Source organism: Belonocnema kinseyi, chromosome 2 (assembly GCF_010883055.1).
Source record: "Belonocnema kinseyi isolate 2016_QV_RU_SX_M_011 chromosome 2, B_treatae_v1, whole genome shotgun sequence".
NCBI lineage: Eukaryota > Metazoa > Arthropoda > Insecta > Hymenoptera > Cynipidae > Belonocnema > Belonocnema kinseyi.
In genome coordinates this window covers 123,303,894-123,322,925 of record NC_046658.1, presented here as the reverse complement: position 1 = coordinate 123,322,925, position 19,032 = coordinate 123,303,894, and the positions used below count along the sequence as shown (strand labels likewise).

Sequence of the window (19,032 nt, the reverse complement as noted above, 5' to 3'; positions counted from 1 at the left end):
AAGACAAAAAGATAAATTTTCTACCAAAAAAGACGAATTTCCAGCCAATGAGATTAATTTTCAACTAAAATTATGAATCTTCTAGGAAAAGAATGAAGTTTTTACAAAGTCCAAAAGTCAAATATCAGTTGAGGGAGACCAAAAAACATTTGTCTTTTTGTCATAAATTACAAAAATAATTTTTTTTAATTTAATGAAAATGATTTTTTTCTATGTATCAGTTTTTCTACGGAATAATAATCACTTGAAATTTACTTTTATAATATTTTTTACAAAAAGACTCGAAATTGGTCCAAAAAACTTTTTTCATTACAATTTTTTAAAATAAAATTTTCGACGAAACAATATAATTAAAAAATAATAAAATAATTTGATTTAAAATGGTAATTTTTGGGTTTTTTTTGTAATGAAAATATGAAACTTTTTGTATCTGCTACGAATGATATTTTACTTTTGAAAGAGAAAGAATCTTTTTTGGTGGGGAATTCAAGTACTTGGTTAAAATTTAGATAACTTTACCGAAAAATATAATAGTTTATATTTCATTCAAAAATAGTTGATAATTTTTAAGAAGAAAAAAGTTTAATTGTTGTAGGCAATACGAACTTCAAACAAAATAGATGATATTTCTATCCAAAAGTTTTTTTTTAGTCAAGAAAGTAACAAAGTTCAACCAAATTGTTGAATTTTTCGAGCAAAAAAAAAATTTTATCTTCTAGGATATTTTTCTGATATATTTTTATTAGTAGAAAACTAGAAAGTGTTTAGGTTTTACACGGATTTTTTAAAGCGGGCTGAAAAAATTTTTTAATAAAAAATGACCAGAGAACATGCTTATGTTTTTAATAACAAACAAAATCAACTTTTAATCCCCTTTTTCCGGAAGAAAATTGCATTTTTACCCAAAATTCAACTACTGAACAGTTGTGATCCCTGCAATTTATCACAGATTTACGAAATAATTCTTCGCGTCTTAATTCTTCAATTTAGTTGTTAAATAGAAGGTAAGTTTTAAATCTATTTTATAATGTCAAGAGTCTCTGGATTGTATTGATTATAAAGCAATTTGTAATTGTGCTTGATGAAGGAGCATTTGAATGAGACTGAATTAAAATTAGCTTCATGATTAAAATTGTTGTAGGAAAATGTTATAAAGTCGAGGGGAATATTGAGCCTTCGAATTTTTTATTCTGAATCTGAAATTCTGAAAATGACTCTCTGAAACCCGAGCGCTCTCTGCTGATTCGTAGGGAAAGAAAACAACGAAAATTAATCCCAAATAGATTTTTTTATCACTCAATCATCGCACAACTTCCTGTCTTCATTCTCTGAATCGCGCAAATTCCTTTAAAGGACCTTTCGGTATTTTACATAAGCTACAAAAGTAACTGTATTAATCGGGGTGCTAATAAATGCGGAAACTCTACTTGAATCGCTCTAAATATTTCCCGGTTAAATCATCGCGGAACGAATTTACTTTTTTATTTGTTAGGCGAAAAGGTAAGCTTGTGCAGGTACAGAAAAACTCCAAGATTACACAGGTACAGATAACAGCTCTAAGTTTGTATAGGCGCAGGAAAAAATGTAAGCTTGGGAAGACAAAATTTTAAGCTTGTGCAGGTACAGAAAAAATTTTAAGTTTGTGCAGTTACAGACAAAAAATCTAAGCTTGTGCAGGTACAGAAAAACTTTAAGATTTTGCAGCTACAGAAAAAATTGGAAGCTTTTGTAGATACAGAAAAAAACGGTAAGCTTGTGCAGGTACAGAAAAATTTCTAAGCTGGTGCAGGTACCAAAAAAGCTCTAAGCTTGTGCAGGTACAGAAAAAAACTCTAAGCTTGTACAGGTGCAGAAAAACTCTACGCTTGTGCAGGTACAGAAAAACTCTAAGCTTTTGCTGGTACAGGAAAAATTGTAAGCTTGGCCAGGTACAGAAAAACCTCTAAGCTTGTGCAGGTACATTTAGAAAAACTGTTTCCTTTCGCGTACGGGTGATGAGCGGATGATACCTCAAAGCCAGCGTTTTGGGGGAGTTGAAAAATATATGGGATTCGATTAAAGTTTTTGAATATTTCCGTTACTGGGACCTTCGCCTATCAGATATCAAAGTTTCAGATCCGATATCTGAAAGATGCATTGCCTCGAAGTCGGGCGCAGCGCTTTTCACGTTTCGGGCTCAATTCGCAAATAGCAAGCAATCCGGTCTCCTTTAGCGTTCCTTGGCACGAAACTTCGAACGGATCTACTCCGTCCTAAAAAAAAACTTCTGATCGTTCCTCGTGATCAATCGGTACTACTCTGCTAAGTCTGCAGGAAGAAATTTGAGATCTTTACACAAAAAGACGTATTCGTAAATAGGCCTGAGATTGTCGAAAAATTGGTGGCTTAACATTTTTTTATTATTAATTGTTTCGTCTAATTTAAATAATTTTTTAATAATAAAAATTGTTTTAAATAGTATAGGAAAGTCAGTAAAAGTCTATAATGAATTGCCATTAATAAATTTCATATAATTATTTCCCGGTCACAGAAAATCAAAAATTCATATAAAGATCATTTTTGCATCCCCGTGTAATGTAATTGTGAATATCTATTGCATTGTTTTAAATTGAATAAATTTCTTGTTTCTGATAAGATTGATAAAAATGTAAGAATTTCCAAAAAATAAATTAATGTTCTCATTTTTACTGTTTATACTATTACAGATTTTTCGATTGAAAATGTACAAAAGTGAATACATTTCAATGATAAGTCTTCAAAATTGAACTTCATATTTTTAAAAAACGTTAAAAATTACATACCTTGAAATATAAAATTTGAACATAATTGTTCTATTTTATACGGTAAAGATTGAAGAGTCTTAAATTCTAAATTTTAAAAATTTAAAGATTTTCCATTGTAAATTATGAAAACTGACTTAAATATTTAACTTAAATATTAAAATAAGAAATTTTAAAAATGACATCATCTTATACAATAAACATTCCAACTTAGTGAATCTTTGACTGAAAAACTTATAAGTTGAAAAAATGTATGATTGCGAATTATTAAAATTGAAGAATTTTTATTCGAAACTTTTAAAATTGAATTGTTTGAAGAAAACGCTAAAAAGCATTTTTGTAAAATATTTATTAAATTTATCGAAATCTTTGAAAATCCTACAAAATTTCTTGGCATTTCTTAAAATTTCTAAAATCTTTTTAAATTTTCTGGAGTGATTTAAAATAACTATGAACCAGTCAGCTATAAATCCTTTATATAAGTATAAATCAGTTATTTTTACTTAATAATTAATAATTAATTTTTTATTTCTTTCATTACCCTTTCAATTGTTGAAATCTTTAGAAATTCCATTACTTACTTCTATCCTGATTATCGCATAATAATTTTCCATAATAATTTTTTTACAATCACGAAAAAGTGATAAGAAATTCATTACAGAAAAATCGTTATAGGCTTTTACTGAATTTCCTATAATATTTTTTCATAATATTCTAATAACCATGAAAGTTAAGAAGCGGTTGAAAATTTTCCAAATTTAATCATGCAATCTCCGGCCCATTCATAAAACGAAACTGTATTTATTTTCATGAATGTGACATTCTTTGTTCCTTGCTTTCTTTTTATAATGATGACAAATGGAAAACGCACAATTTGTTCACGTTCCAATTTCTTCCTGAGGAATGACGAAACATTCTATAGTGTCGGTCGAGTTCAGTATTCGAAATGCCTATAGTCTTCGCGCTTATAGTGCATAGGATTAAAAAAAGCATTTGCATCTATTTACTACGGTCGCGTCTTAACTAATCGTTTTAGGCTCGTAAGAAAACTTCGCAAGTTAACGTCATAAGGTCCTTAAATTACCTACTGTAAGCTAAATCGATAGACTAGTGTCTATTAGTGATAGCGTTTGACCAATTGCATGTTCTAATAATTAGGTAATACTCTCCTTGGTCCGCGAATCACGCTCAACCGAACTCTGATTCAATCAAGATTTTACTTCAATGAGCATACAATCGTAAATTCTGTTCTAGAACTTTCAAAATTCTAGATTCAATATCGAACATTTTTTTATATCTGCTGTTGAATTTTTCCTATGTTTTGTTAACATCAACTTGAGCCAATTATTATATTCAGAAAAATCTATTCACTAGAAGAGTAGTAGAACTATACGGGTACGAGCCCACATTTATCGACCGAGGGTAATTATCGCGCGTCGGTAACTTAGCATGGAACAAAACCACAGCTATACTACTCTGAAAAATGTTAATTTAGTTGAATAAATTCTTGTTTTGATTAATTGAGGTGATTTCGGATTGATGAAATTCGTTGTAGTTTAGGAACATATCATCGCGTCCTTCCATGTTAAGAAAAGAGAAGTGATTCACCGACCTTTCGATTTAACTATAAAATACCTGCTTTCATCGTATCTACTATATAATATGATAGGAACTATCGAGTCAATTTTAAAATACCTAAAGATGAGCTCTTTGACCGTTTTACTCGACGTTCTCCAAAATGGAACGTTAAGCAGGTCGCTTTTTTAATTTGTATATACATAAATCCATGCACGCACGCGAAAAAGGACCAGCTTCCGGTTGAAAAAAATGGCGTATCCATAGGCTGCCACACAGTGAATTTTTGTTTTAAACAAGTCACTTTTTAAATGAAAAGGCCACTTTAGTCACTTTGATCCACCTTATTTTAGATTTTATCTAAAAAAAGTGAAAATTTAATTTTTTGATGTATGGAAACTATAGTTACTCTTTGGTAGAAAATTGCTATTATCCCCTTTTTTAAAAGTATTCCTCTTTCTTCCCCTATTTTCAAGAAACTTCCACTTTTTCTGAAAAATATGACAATTGTTGATTCCTAATTTAACTTTTTTTTAAATTTTATTATTTGGTTGATAATTTTATTATTTTATTAAGATTTAAGACATTTTGTTAAAGAATCATATTTTTGGTTGATATTCAACTCTGTAGTTGAAAAATTAGCTCTTCTCTTGGTCATAATTGAATTTTTCAGGCTAAAAATTAAACTTTTAAGTTGACTATTAGCAATCTCTTTTGTTTAGGGATTCAACTTTTCAACTGTTTTTTCTTAAAAATTAATTCTTATTTTGGTTAAAACTGAATTTTTTTAAATAAGAATTCCACTGTTTAATTTTTGATTGACATATTTTGTTTACTAGAATTTTGAACTATTAAGTCGAAAATTTATTTTTTTTGTTAGAAATCCATCTATTTTATTGATAATTCTTTTCGTTTGTAGAAATTTATTCTTTTTTGGGTCACAATGTAACTATTTGTCTGAAAATTAATTTTTCGGGAATAAAATTCAAAGGTTTTGAGAAAGATTCTGCTGTTCAGCTTCCAAACTGTACTTTTGATGGAAATTAATCGAAATTCAACTCTTTAGTTGAAAAGTCAGCTTCCTTACTCGTTCATTTTGCGAAAATTGCATGCTTAAAATTGCAACTATTTGGTTGATAATTAATAATCTCTTTTGCTTGAGGATTAAACCATTTTGTTAAAAAAAATTTTTTTTGGTCGAAAATTGTACTATTTTGCTTAAAATAATTTTTTTTTTTGTCACAAATTAATTTTGTTCACAAAAAATTTAACCATTTCTTTTTTGGTTAAAGATGCATCTTTGTCATATACAAATTTAACTATTTGACTGATCTTTTTTAGTAGAAAATTGATCTATTTATTTAAAAATTAACCTAATTTGCAAATAATTTTATTTATTTTAATTATAATTCAACCATTCTGTTTAAAATCTTTTTCGAAAATTGAACTATTTTGCTTAAAACCCGGTTTTATTTCGGTTCTAAATAGATTTTTTAAAATAAAAATTTAACAATTGAATTTTTGATTTCAAATTTATTTATTTTTATTAGAAACTTCAACTAATTGTTTTTGGTCTAAAATTTATCCGTTTGGTAAAAATTATAATATTTTTACTTAAGAGCTTAGGAATTGAAACATTTTTGTGTGTGTATGTGAAAAGTCACACAATTTTCGCTGCTTTCAGAGCATTTAAGTTTGGAATATTTAAATTATAAAAATGAAAATTGTTTTTTATTCATAATTCTCTGGTTTTCTAGTTCCTATTGCAATATTTTGTTCAAAGTTTTTTCGAAGTTCATTACTTAATAGCACAAATAAAAGAAAAATGATTCATTTTAATTTCAATTAATAAACACCTATAGTATATTAACTATTAATAAAAATTAAATTTATTATTTTACATATATTGATATTTTTAATGAATGATTATCCACTGTAGCGAGCTTCCGCCTAATCTTGTAAATGCAAGCCAATCAAATAAATGTATAATTGAAACGAAATTTTTGAATCGATGATTGTTCCTTTAGAAATTACAGGCCTTATTTTGTGTGAGAAGTGGTCACTTTTAGTGACTTTTTAGCTTAAATTAATCTCTTCCCATTTTGTCAAGTGCATTAGTCTGTGGCAGCGCAGTGAAACCATTTTTTGCAGACTAAAAAAATCACTTTCATCGCGGCGGACCCAATGACCCAGCGAAATGGAAAGTCGAGTAAGCGTACCAATAGAAAGTCGAGCACTGACAATCGAAATAGTACATTTTACGAATGATAAGCGTCGCGACGGAAGACGAAAGCAACGGGTATTAGAATCAAAAACGCGTTCTTGTCCCTCCTTCCAAACCTCGAGACCGTTTTTTTGCTTCTTTATATAAATATCAGGGTGGAAAACTATTATTTTTTAGAGTAAAAGATATATTTTTAATTTTAAGGGTAAAATAGCAACAAGGTTGAATTTACAAAGTTTTGTGATTTATATTTCCATTAAATTTAAATACGAATGGAGATATTAAGATTTATTTATTTTTATTTAAATTTTTAAGATTTTAATGACCACCCTGAATTCGGAACATTTTCAAATCGACATGATTCCAAGCTAGGCAATGAGAGGAAAAGTCAATTGAAACCAATATACGAAGAGAAATATGGATTCATTTAGCCTCTTAAATTTCTGCGATTTTATATTTTTCTACTCCCCGTCCTTGTCTTTCCTTAATCTCCAAAGGTTTCTTTAAACTTTTTGCTATTACTTCAATTACTGTGATATTTCGCCTATTTTAGAAAATTTAATTTGGAATTAATGACCGGAAACTAAGAGAAAAGAGTTTTATTGCTCTCCGTCATAAATCTTTTCTCCTGATCTGATGTATTTCTGGTCTTGGATTTATTTTTAGCTTCGGACTCTACTTTTTTTTAAATTGTACCTTGATTATTCTTAAATTGTACTTTGATTTTCTACATCAGGATTCCTGCGGGAATCCTTTCTTATTAGATTTCGTAAAACCTTGACTTAAAAATGTATTTATTTTTGTGTGCAAATGATCCACTATTTTGCCTGATTAAGAATATTTATTTAGAGGTAGCTGTGGTGGTTCCAAGCTGAAAAATCAATTTTTCAAAATTTTTAATTATTCGTTAGGAAATAAAATTTGGAAGATTTTTTTGTAGAAGATTTTACAGCAAAATTTTGCTTCAAGAATTTTTTATGGTTTCTTTAGAATAAAAAAATTTGTATGATTTCAAAGAACATTTTAAATAAGAAAAGTTTAGAATTTTTGAAAATAATTTTAAATTCAAAAAGATTTCACAAAATTTAAAAGCTAGCTTTTCGAAAATTTCTAATTAAGAATTTAAAACTTTTTAAGGATTTCAAAAGTTCTAACACGAGCAAAAAAATTAATTAAGATTCCTAGAAAAATTTGTAATGATTTTTTGTGTTAAAAAATTATTTTTCAGAGATTATTTAAATAGATCTTAAAACATTTCAAAAGATTTCAACAATTGTAAAAAGAAATTTTGGCAACTGTTTCGAATCTTAAATCTTAAGAATCTGCTTGAATTTCCACACTTATCGTTATTATTTTTCTTCTAAAATTTTAATTTGGTTTACTTTTTTTTTATTGATTGAAAAATATTTTGTTGGTAGAAAGTTCAACTGTTTCGTTGAAAAATCGTCTTTTGTAGTATAATTCAATGATAATTGATTAAAAATAAAAATATTTTTGTTGAAATATCAACTTTTCCATTTTGTTGTAAAGACTTCACATTTTTCGGTTAATAATGTATCTACTTGCTTAAAAAATATCTTTTTAGTTGTAATTTCGTTTTGAAATATTTGAAATGTTCGAAAATCTGTTAAAATTTTTCAAAAGTCTAAGGAAAATTATATTTAAATGACTCAAAAATAAATAGTTAAAAAAATGTATGCTGCTAGTAAATATGAAAAATAAGGTACCACAGATCTTCCTTTAACAAAAACTTAATTTTTTTTTTACTTGAAAACAAATTTTTTAGAAGGAATATTTCACAATTTTAAAAAAATTTTTAGTAATTTTTTGTTCTTAACGAACAAAATTTGAGGGTCATATGGCACCCTGTACAAGATGGGATAATTAAAATTCGAGGAATGAAAATTTAATACCTACATTTTTTTAACTTGCAAAAATAAGTGATCATTTTCTCACGAGAAGAAAGAAATTTCCCATTCAAGTTTTTAGAAAATCTAAAAAAAAAAAGATGATTTCATAAGTCACCCTGGTCTGGCACTATTCATTTTTTATTGTCTGAATGTATTTTTAATCTTAGAAGTAGGAACCCAATTTCCTTTCTTTACGATCTTTTTTAGCTGCGTTTAATTTCCCTTGAACCTGGATGTCGGTTTACAGTAAACGTTGCCGTTTAAGTTTTACCTCCATTGAATCTGCGAATCACGTCGTCGAGGAACCCGGAGGAAAATGGTTGGTAATAATCAGATACTTTACGACAACCTCTACTGTAAATCGAATCGTACTTCCCGCCCTTCTCAAATTTCTCATTGATTGCACATAATGTAATATATATGTACTCTTTTCACTTCTTTTCTGCTAGACGTACGTCGTTCGAACCACGCGGGTCTTCTAAAAACGGTAGCTGTGAAATCAGAATTACTGATTCTGTGAGATAATAAAAATCTTGATGACAAAACGAACGATAAAAAAGAATTTAATTGTTAAGAAGATTTTTCTTTTGGCGTCAGGCTCCATTTGTTTTTAATTAACTTTTTTCTTTTAATTCATGAAATTGTCAATGCGAGTCAGCCCTGCCTTAGAAGGTTTAGAATATTTACGTGCGCCGTCTACCTGCTTGCTCTACCTCCACTATACAAATTCCCCTCACGCGCTGAGGTACCTCCAGACTGGCGCCGCTGAGCCTCAATAAGGAAAAGTCTGGTGGTTTCTCGGCTGGGTGAGGGAAAATTTGGGTAGTGGGGGTAGATCCAGCAGGTAGACGGCGATCAAATGGATATCGTCAAGGTCAATTATATTGTAAATCTACTAAAACAGAGATGAGTCTGATGCCAATTAAAAAAATCTTTTTACAATTATGATACGTGGGTGAATTTAGAAAGCGATATCTTTCGAGAAACCAATCAAGATGCTGTTTGACCCAAAAAAGAATTTGTTTTTCACAATCGTTACCGTGGTTAAAAGAATTCGTCTGACTTTTCTTACTCGTCGTGTATTGTTACACAATTTAGCTCGCAATATTAATGTATAACGCATTTTAGCGTATAAGTATAATAAAATATTCAATACGTTAAATAAGATTCACTAACTGTTAGCTAATAATCGCTACTAATATCGAAAAGCGAAACAAAGAAAAGCGATGGCGAGAAGAGTTTCTCTGCGAGGAAAGGATTCTTTTTAAAAAAAAGAAGAATAATCCGTGAGCCATTAAGAGAATAATTTACGAGAAAGTTTTTTTTTTCATCATAAAATAAAACGAAGGAAGGCATTTAAGAGCTAAAGTGGAAAAGCTTTTCTCGATGCCGTTTTTCTTGTTTCACTCTGCGCGTCCACGACTGACGCGGTCTGGCACAGACCCTTTGTCCGAAATAATGTTATTATTGTTGTACTTGTTAGTTAAGCGCATTTTATATATAGTTTAATTTAGAGTTTACCGATGATTGTCGACAGTACACTGCAATCTGAGATCCTATTAGTACTCGTCATAGCCATATTATGTGAGTTGGAAACTGTCAGTCGATAGGAACGAACAAAATGAAATTTATTTCCGAATGGAAAGAGTCCAGCGACTAAATCTTGGTACTTCACGTTTCGAAAATAGACTCTATGCAAGATTCTTAAATAGAACCCGCGATAATTTTACCTTTTTGGAGTTTAAAGCCCTTCAATTTGATTGCTTTCCAAAAGACGAAAATTCCTTACAGTGGTTAATAAAATTTACGGTTTTTTGGTCAATGAAAACTAAGGATTTTTAAGAAAAAATGGAAAAAGTCTTGGAGTAACTGTTAAAAATAATCAGGGCTGCCACACAGTCATGTTTACTAACTTTTTTCTCAATTTTTTTTTTTAAATAAATTAACCCATGCGTTTTTAAAGGTTTCAAGGGATTTTTCATTAGTATTCAGTAATTTGAAGGAAATTTAAAGAAACTTCAAAGAATTTTTGTAAAAAAGAAATCAAATTTAAAAATATCAAGATATTTTTAAGAGCTTAAAAGAGTTTCAAGGGATTTCAAAAGATTTTGATGGTTTTTGAATATGCAAGGAAATTTTAAAATATTTCCTGGAAGTTTTAAGTGCATTACAAAACTTCAAGGAGTTTAAAAATATTTCAAAGAATTTGAAATATATTAGGGTATTTTTTTAAAATCTGAAGAACTTTCAAGTGTTTTCAAAATTTCCAAGGGATTTCCAAGCATCTTAAATATTTCAGGATATTTTAAAAGATTCGAAGGAATGTTCAAGAAATATATAAAATTTAAGAGATTTTAAAGGATTTTAAATGTGCAACGTAATTTTAAAAGATTCCGAATAATTTGTAATTTAATTCAATAATTTGAAGGGATTTTAAAGTATTTGACATCTTTTAGGGAATTTTAGAAGATTTCAAGGCATTTTCACGGTTTTAAAAAATTTGAATTAAAAAATATTTCATATAATTTGCAAATATTTTGGAAAGTTTAAAAATATTCCAATGATTTTTCAAGAAATTTTAAAAGTTTTGAAGGATTTTAAGAAATCTAAAATATTTTAAAGTATTTTAAAAGATTTGAATGCATTTTCAGGGTCTTGAAAAAGATTAAAGGGATTTCAAAAGATTTGAAATATTTTATTGTATTTTGTAAGATTTCGATGGAATTTTAAAATGCTTAAAAAAATCTCAAAATATTTCAAACGATTTCAAATAATTTAAATATATAATGGATTTTAATAATATTCGAAGGAATTTTGATTGATTTGAATATTTGAAGAAATTTCAAGGGACTTCAAAATATTTTAATAATTTTAAGAAATTTGAAAAAATTTCCATGCGATTATAAAGAAAGGAAAAGAAAAGGAAAGGAAAATTGTAAAGGAAAAAAATTGGATTTGCGAAAGATATCGTATGATTTTACAGGATTTCAGGAAATTTCGGGAAAAAATCTTTCCAAAGATTTTGAAGAATTTTGAAAGTATTTTCTAAATTTTAAAAGTTTCCAATGATTAATTTTAATAATTTTTAGATATCTCAAAGAATTTTCAAGATTTTAGGTGTTTTTGGAAAATTCCCAAAGAATTTTTGTGATTAAAAGAAAATTCCGATACAAGATTTAAAATATCTCAAGATATTTTAAATAAATTTTAGTAATTAGAAGTGATTTCACATAATTTCAGACATTAAACAATTTTAGGGTATTTTTAAAAATTCCAAGTAGTTATCAAGAGTTAAAAAGAATTTTAAGAGATTTCCAAAGACTTTAATGATTTTAAAGAGTTTAAAACGACGTTCATGCTGTTTTGAAGAATTTACTAGGATTTTGAAACACATGGAACGACGTTACAGAACCTCATAAATTGTTCAGGATTTTAGAAACTATCAAATTTCATAGAATTACACGGGATTTTATAGTATTTTAATAGATTTTAAAGAATTCATTCCCAAGATTGTAAGCCATTGATATAATTTAATTTATTATTATTATATTTCATTTTCATTAATTAATTAATTAATTTTCCCTGAATTCTGTGAAATTCTCTCTCAAAAAAAATAAATTTTTTAGATTCTACATTTCAAACTTACTAAATTCAATTAATTTTTAATATTTTCCGATTGTTTTGAATTCACTTAATTTTTGTAATTAATCTTGAATTTTCATAATTTTTGTGAATTTCTTACTATTTTCGTTCAATTTTTGCATGATTGGAATCGGGGTCTTTAAATATTAATGATAAAGGAAAATGAAAAGTTGAGAAAAAATTAGAGAAAAGTCAAAAATTTTTTAAATAAAATTTTGCAGTCACTCTGTGTTAACAGTAAGATAAATGAAAAGACCTTTTCAAATAATCTCTAAAAAACCAGTCAAATGCGTCTTTAAACTTACAAAAGACATTTTTCAAATAAATATTCTGCAATGAATCTCTTTTTGCTTTTGAAGACCAATTAAAAGTGCTTTAAAACTCGATAAGTTACCCGTATGAGCATGAAATCCAACTCGTTTATGAATAATTATTAAAACTTGTCCCCCCTCACAGAGTCACGAAGCGTGAAGAATCATGGAAAATATTCACGTATGTGTTTAACTACACTCAACTCCCGATATAAGCCGATTTCGGGTATGGCTTGCCTTGGCCTTGGTTCTAAATCGGAGGAATCGAAACGTAAACATTCTCTTTTTCGGTCCCGCGGCTTCTCTCATCACAAAACTGCGGAGGCAATCAGTTCTTGGAATATCGTAAAACGGGGGGTCTTATATCAGGAGTAGAGTGTACTTGCAATGTACTTTCTGAAGTGAAAATCGCATTCACGCGTCTTTACTTATACGCAATCATTTCTGTATATAAAGACATTAAAAGGTGTCAGATAAAAAAAAAATTGTACAGGACAAATGCTCGGCAATAAAGACACGTGTTTCGTGAGCTCGAGAAGATGGCTGTCTATTGAAGCGGAACGTGAGTAAGTGACGCTTTCTTGAGTTGACTCGATTGACAGGGATCGATTCGAGTGATGACTTCTGTATGCGTGAAGATAGTTTGCAAAGCTTTTGAGCAGCGCGGATGAAAATTGCACACGTTAAATACTCAATTCCTCTCTCGCATTTAAGGGAAAATTAATCCGAACTATATTTTATATCCGATGTTGATATTTTTAGAATAATCTTTTCCTAAGGGTTGTTGTTTTTTGCAATTATTTATCGAGCCGGTTGTTTTATCCGAGGAAAGACGCGTCAGTGACCTTATTCCGAGTATTCGCCCCACGTGAAATTAATACACGAATATTGTTCTGTTTAAACAATCAAAAAGATCCGTATTTTGTCCGTGGGTGGTAAAACTCTGATAAACCTACATTACTACTATTATTATTATTATTAATATACTACTATTATTATTATTACTTATTATAATAAATCGCACTATGCTCTAAATGTACCCTCGTTGTCTTTTACAAATCTTTTTTTCTGTTGCAGAGAACTGAGACTCAAGAGTGCAAATGTTTCCCTCTGAGTGCCTGAATGTTTGAGTGATTGAGAAATTGTGTCTGATTTTTTATTTTATTAGATTAAGCTTATTCTAAATTAAGTTGATTTTTTGTCGGTTTTTGATATTTTATAAGGAGTTGGTCGAAAAAAAGTGAACGTTTGAACTTTTTAGTCGTAAGGGTATACTGAAAATATTCAAAATTTTTCTCGAACTGTTACAAAAGTATGTTTGATGTCCAGGTTGTTTTTCCTGTTAGACAATTTTTAGGATAAAGTGCCAATTTTTGATGAATCATTTCATTTTCAAAACTAATGGCCACTTTTGCCCTCCTCCTCATCAGCCACCACCTCCTCCACATTCATTTTCCACTCATTTTTGTTTTGATTCTAGTGACGAATTTCACATTCTTTCGAATTTCATAAGCCAAAAAATGAGAAACTTCAAAATTAAAATATAGGGTTTTCTCCAAATCATAAACTCTTTTTTTCGAAAAAATATGCGAATATGAACAAAGTTTATAGAGGAAAGTTGTTACTCTTTAAATGCTCTACAAAAAGCTACTTTTCCACTTTTCGATATTGGGCTTTGTTTTCCAGATATTTTAATATACGTATTAAAAAATATATATTTATATATACTTTTTACTTTTCTACTCTTGAAGTAGTTGCCGCCAGTCATGTAAAAAATCATATCTCTGAAAATAATAGTTTTTCCATTATTTTTAGAATTCAGATAATCTTATTGATCATGTAATTTCAAATAAAAATCATTATTTTAAATGAAACAATTATAAAACTAACAAAAAATTATTTTAACAATGTTTTTTGCAACTTAATTTTTTTCTCTCGCTTCTCGCCAATTTTTAAAAAGCGGTTGATTTTTAATAAATAATGGCTTAATTTTTCTGAAAAAATGTTCTCTACTTTTTAACATATAACCATATTTTATATTAATTTACTTATTTTCAAATTTTCAAATAGAATTGTAGGAAATGTTTTTCCCGAAAAATGATTGAATTTTAATTAGTCGTCGCTTATTTTTGGGGGAATTTCACACAATCCTTAAAATATTACTGTTTCTAATTTAAAATACAAATAAAAAACTTTAGATATCAGTATTTATTAAAAAAATGTTTTCTGTGCTTTTTTTAACGATTTCAACCATAAAAAATTTACTTTCATAATTGGAAACAGTAGAGTTGTAAAAAATGTTTCTCCCGATAAAAAAAGCCAAAAACGACTAAAAATAAAAATAAAATTGCAGAAAAAGTTAAAATGATTTTTTATTCTCTGAATTTTTTAATAAAAATAATGGTTTTTGTTGAAAATGATATCCAAAATAATATTATTTGTATTCTTAAAATAATAGAAAAACAATTTTTCAGACTTTTGATTTTTATCACAACTCTACCTTAAATGCGTGCCAATTATTATTTTAAATTGTTTTACAATAGTAAAAAACAAGTATATAGACAATTAAACCCTTTAGCAAAAAATAAAAAAAATCATTTAAATGTTTCTATATCATTTTTCTGAACAACTTTTTTTGTAATTTTTTTTATTCGTTAAATTATTTAGAAAATTACAAAAATATTTATAATCTAAACTATAAGCTTTTTCTAGAATTCGAAATCTCGTACAAAATGTTACAACTTTTTACTAAAAAATACAATTTTCACATCACTGTAATTTATTCTAATTCAATTTATTTTATTATTAAATGAATTTCGACCAGGGTGGTTAAAAATACCACATTTCAAGAAAAAGTGACATCATTAAAAACATCCTCTGAAAAATTAAAAAAAACCTTAAATAAAAAAATATATTTTTAATAGAATAGTTCAAGATGAAACCAGTTTGTTCAATTTTTAACAGAAAAGTATGGATTCTCAATAAAAAAATTAACATTTGATATTTCCATAAAAAATTGTATTCGAAATAAAACACAATTGAATTTATAAAAAAAAGGTTTTTTTTAACAAAATATCTAAAACATTAAAATCAAAGTTATTTAAAACATTCAATTAAATCAAAAAATTGCCTTAAAACCTTTCAGATACTTTTTTGACAATTTTAGAAATTTTTTTAAATCATTTGAAATATTCTCTTAATATTAATATTTAGAATAAAAAATTACTTTAAATTTTCCCATGAATCTTTAAAAATCTACATTTTGCTTTTAGGCTTTTTAAATCCTTTGAAATTTTATATTATTTTTTAATGTTTTTAAAATTTTTAAACCTTACAAATGTTTTCTAAATTCTATAAAATTATTCGAATTTTTCCCAGTTTTTTTTTAATTCTGCAAAATTATAAAAATAGCTATAAAATCTTCCTATTTTCTTTCTTCACATTTTTCGAAATCTTTATTAAAATATAATAACCGAATTTCTTGCTTTTGTAAAAATTCGAGAAAAATTTAAGTAGATCGTAAAACGGGCCAAAGTCGTTCATGTAGGGTAAAGTTGCTCACCAACTAATTCGCAACATACAACTTAAAAAATCAAGTTTGTCAGTTCAACTAAATAAAATAATCCGTAATCTTTTATTTTGTGACCTATTAAATTTAATGTGGGATCTAAAAATATAAATTAGGAGGTGAGCAGAACTTTACTGTACATGGGCAACTTTACCCCGTTTTGCGGTACGGCTTGTACAAGTCGGGTTGGCGTAATATTTTTGTTTGTTTTATTTAGTTTGCTTAGGGCGGGTTGAAACAATGTAGTCAAAAGATAAAAAAAGGGAGGCGGCTCTTTGTCATTTAAAACAAAAAATTGACTTTAAGACCGTATGAGAGTTAAACTATTCGCATCTGCTGAGTTATCTACATCTCTAGGGACTTCTTCCCTCTAGTTTCGTAGATATAATGCAAGAGAGAAGAACATCGTGTGTCTGCAGTAATACCAAAAATCATTGCTCTCGTGGGTATTCGTGGCGGATATCGAAATTCTAAGTGATAAATGTTAAGGATAATGTTACTTTAAAAGCAGGGCTTTGTGGGGATAATGGAAAAACTGGGTCGCCGCTCTTTTTACTTCTAAAAGGTTTTATATAAGTCATCAAGTTCCATTTCGGAATTTTCACTTTCATATTAATGGTGCTTTACAGGGCTAAAGTACATAAAAATTACATTATCTCGAGCGTGAATACTTAAACCTCGAAATGGCTGAAACTAAGGCTCATTGGATCGACAGAAAAAATACGCACCTAATGGATTTTCATGCACTTTCACTCTGTGGCGGCACAGTCGAATCAGCGACACACATCCAGCGACACTTATTTCGCGAAGCACGTCTTGCGACGTACATCTCGCTGTTTTTTTTAGAATAACCACGGCCCATTTAAAAATCAGCAGATGGGAATGAAGTTTCTCGTTAAAATCATGAGCTTTGAGGCATATTAATGTATCTTCTGCTATGTTTAATTGTTTTTCTATCTTTTTTCGCAGGCGTGTCTGGTGCAGAGTACCAGCCACGAAGTTTGTGGCGCATAACGGCACACGCAGACTAGTAGACTAGAGTTGGCTCTTACATATTTAAAGAGGATTCGAGATCCAGTGAGGTGAACTCCTGGAGCGTCGGCGGCGGCTTCAACGATGGGTAAACAGAACAGCAAACTCAAGCCGGAAGTGCTGGAAGATCTCAAACAGAACACCGAGTTTTCAGGTGACTATAAAACGTGTAGTACTTACATCGCAGTCGACTGGGAGTGAATCGTTTATTGCAGAAAGTGCCTCGAGGTGGCTTTTCTAGAGGCCTCAGTCGTTTGGAGATCCTTGGCCCCATAGACCAAAAGCCTATGCCCCAGCCAACTACTTTTCAATTTCCAAACTCGCCTAATAGACAATCAAAGTCTCCTGCAAAATTTACTGGACTCTTACAATTTCTTTCATACATTTCTGAATTACAAAAATAATATTTTTTAGGGGAAAATATTTCCTGCAATAAATAATATTTCAGTTTTAGGAGGCCTAATATCATTTGGCCGAATAGAAGTTTGCTATTATTTTTAGTTATTCTGATTACAAATTTACGTCATTTTTATTTTTCCGCATTCCCAAGTGTTCTTATTTTTATATTTCCGAATTGCCATTTGATATAATATATATTTTTCCGAATTACTATGTGAAATAATTTGCATTATGCCGAATAAGCATATATCCTACAATTCATTTTGACGAAACGCCATGAACCATCTTCTGTGCTTCTTTATTTTTTCTAAAATGACGTCTGGCATTCTGATTGGCTCAATGATGCCACGAGATCACATTAATTTATATTAAATTTAGTAGGACAAACTTAAAATTTTAAGTTGCGATAAATTTCATTTTCAAGTAAATTAGTTGAATTTTCAACCATGAAACAGTAATTTTCTATCAAAAGAGATGGATTTTCAACGAAAGAATTGTGTTTTAAAGCTAAAAAGTCAAATATAGTTGAAGAATTTTCAGACAAGAAAGGTCTTTCATTCAAGAGAAAGAAGAAACGTCAACAAAGACAAAATTTAAACCACAACATTTTTTTATTCTTGAGCCAAAATGTTTTATTTTCTAAACTAAAAAAAAACTAAAAAATATCGCTTTGCAACCAACAATGGTATAATTGAGTTTTAAGTTGAAAAAATGTATTTTCAACAGAAAAAAACGAACTTTCAAAAAATTCAAAGATAGATTTTCAAATAATAAAATAAATTTGTTAAAAAATAGTTCGATTGATAACCGAGTAGTTACATTTTTAATCAAGCAGAATTCGTTTCTACCAACAGTGGTAAATTTACAGCAAAATGTATACATTATCAACTGAATAGTTGAATTTTTAACTAAAACAATCAGTTTTCATTCAAAAATGGAACGCAAAATATATTGTTGTAAATATTTTTTGCAATCGAATTGTTTAATTCAAAAATTTCAATCTTATTTAATTTATAATGAAAAACTGAATTTATTATTAAAAACAAAATCTTCTTTGAAGTTGAATGATTTTTGAAGAAAGAAATTCATTTACGACAAAAAAATTAATAAAATCCAAAATTGTTGAAGCTTATAAGTTTTATTAATTAAGAAGAATCATTTAATTTAAATCTTTTAAATTTAATTTCTTTCAATAACTGATATCCTGTGATAAACGTTAATATAATCTAAATCTGTTAAAAATTCCAAATATTGTACGAATTATGATGATGTTGTTTTAAAACTGTTCATTTTATTGTTTAAAATTGTATAATATTTGTATAATACAATAATTCTATATTTCTTAATATTGTATAATCGTGCAATATTTTTAAAATATTTTTAATGATTTATTATCACAAAGTTTTTATAATTCGCACACGGTTTTCTATGATTTTTCGAGATTTAATTTTCCAAATTTAAAATTTAAGATGTAAAAAATTTCAAGTAATGAAAAGCCAATATAATTTTGAGGAACAATGATTGCGACATTTTCGAGAAACATTGTCACACCATTTTTTTCAGAAACTAGGGGCAAAATAATTTTGCTTAG

General features: G+C 28.4%; 1 protein-coding gene across 4 annotated transcripts in view; it reads left to right on the top strand.

Annotated features, from left to right (window-relative positions):
- The window catches only part of LOC117167726 (neurocalcin homolog), a 377,055-nt gene that overhangs the window by 310,389 nt on the left and 47,634 nt on the right, over positions 1–19,032 (top strand). For all 4 annotated transcript variants that reach the window (XR_004466426.1, XM_033352876.1, XM_033352875.1 and 1 more), the window contains exon 2: positions 16,980–17,196. Coding sequence is in view for 3 of the 4 variants with exons in the window: in XM_033352876.1 (XP_033208767.1) it covers positions 17,127–17,196 (70 nt within the window). In the remaining variant the exon portion in view is untranslated. The remainder of the gene's footprint in view (positions 1–16,979; positions 17,197–19,032) is intronic.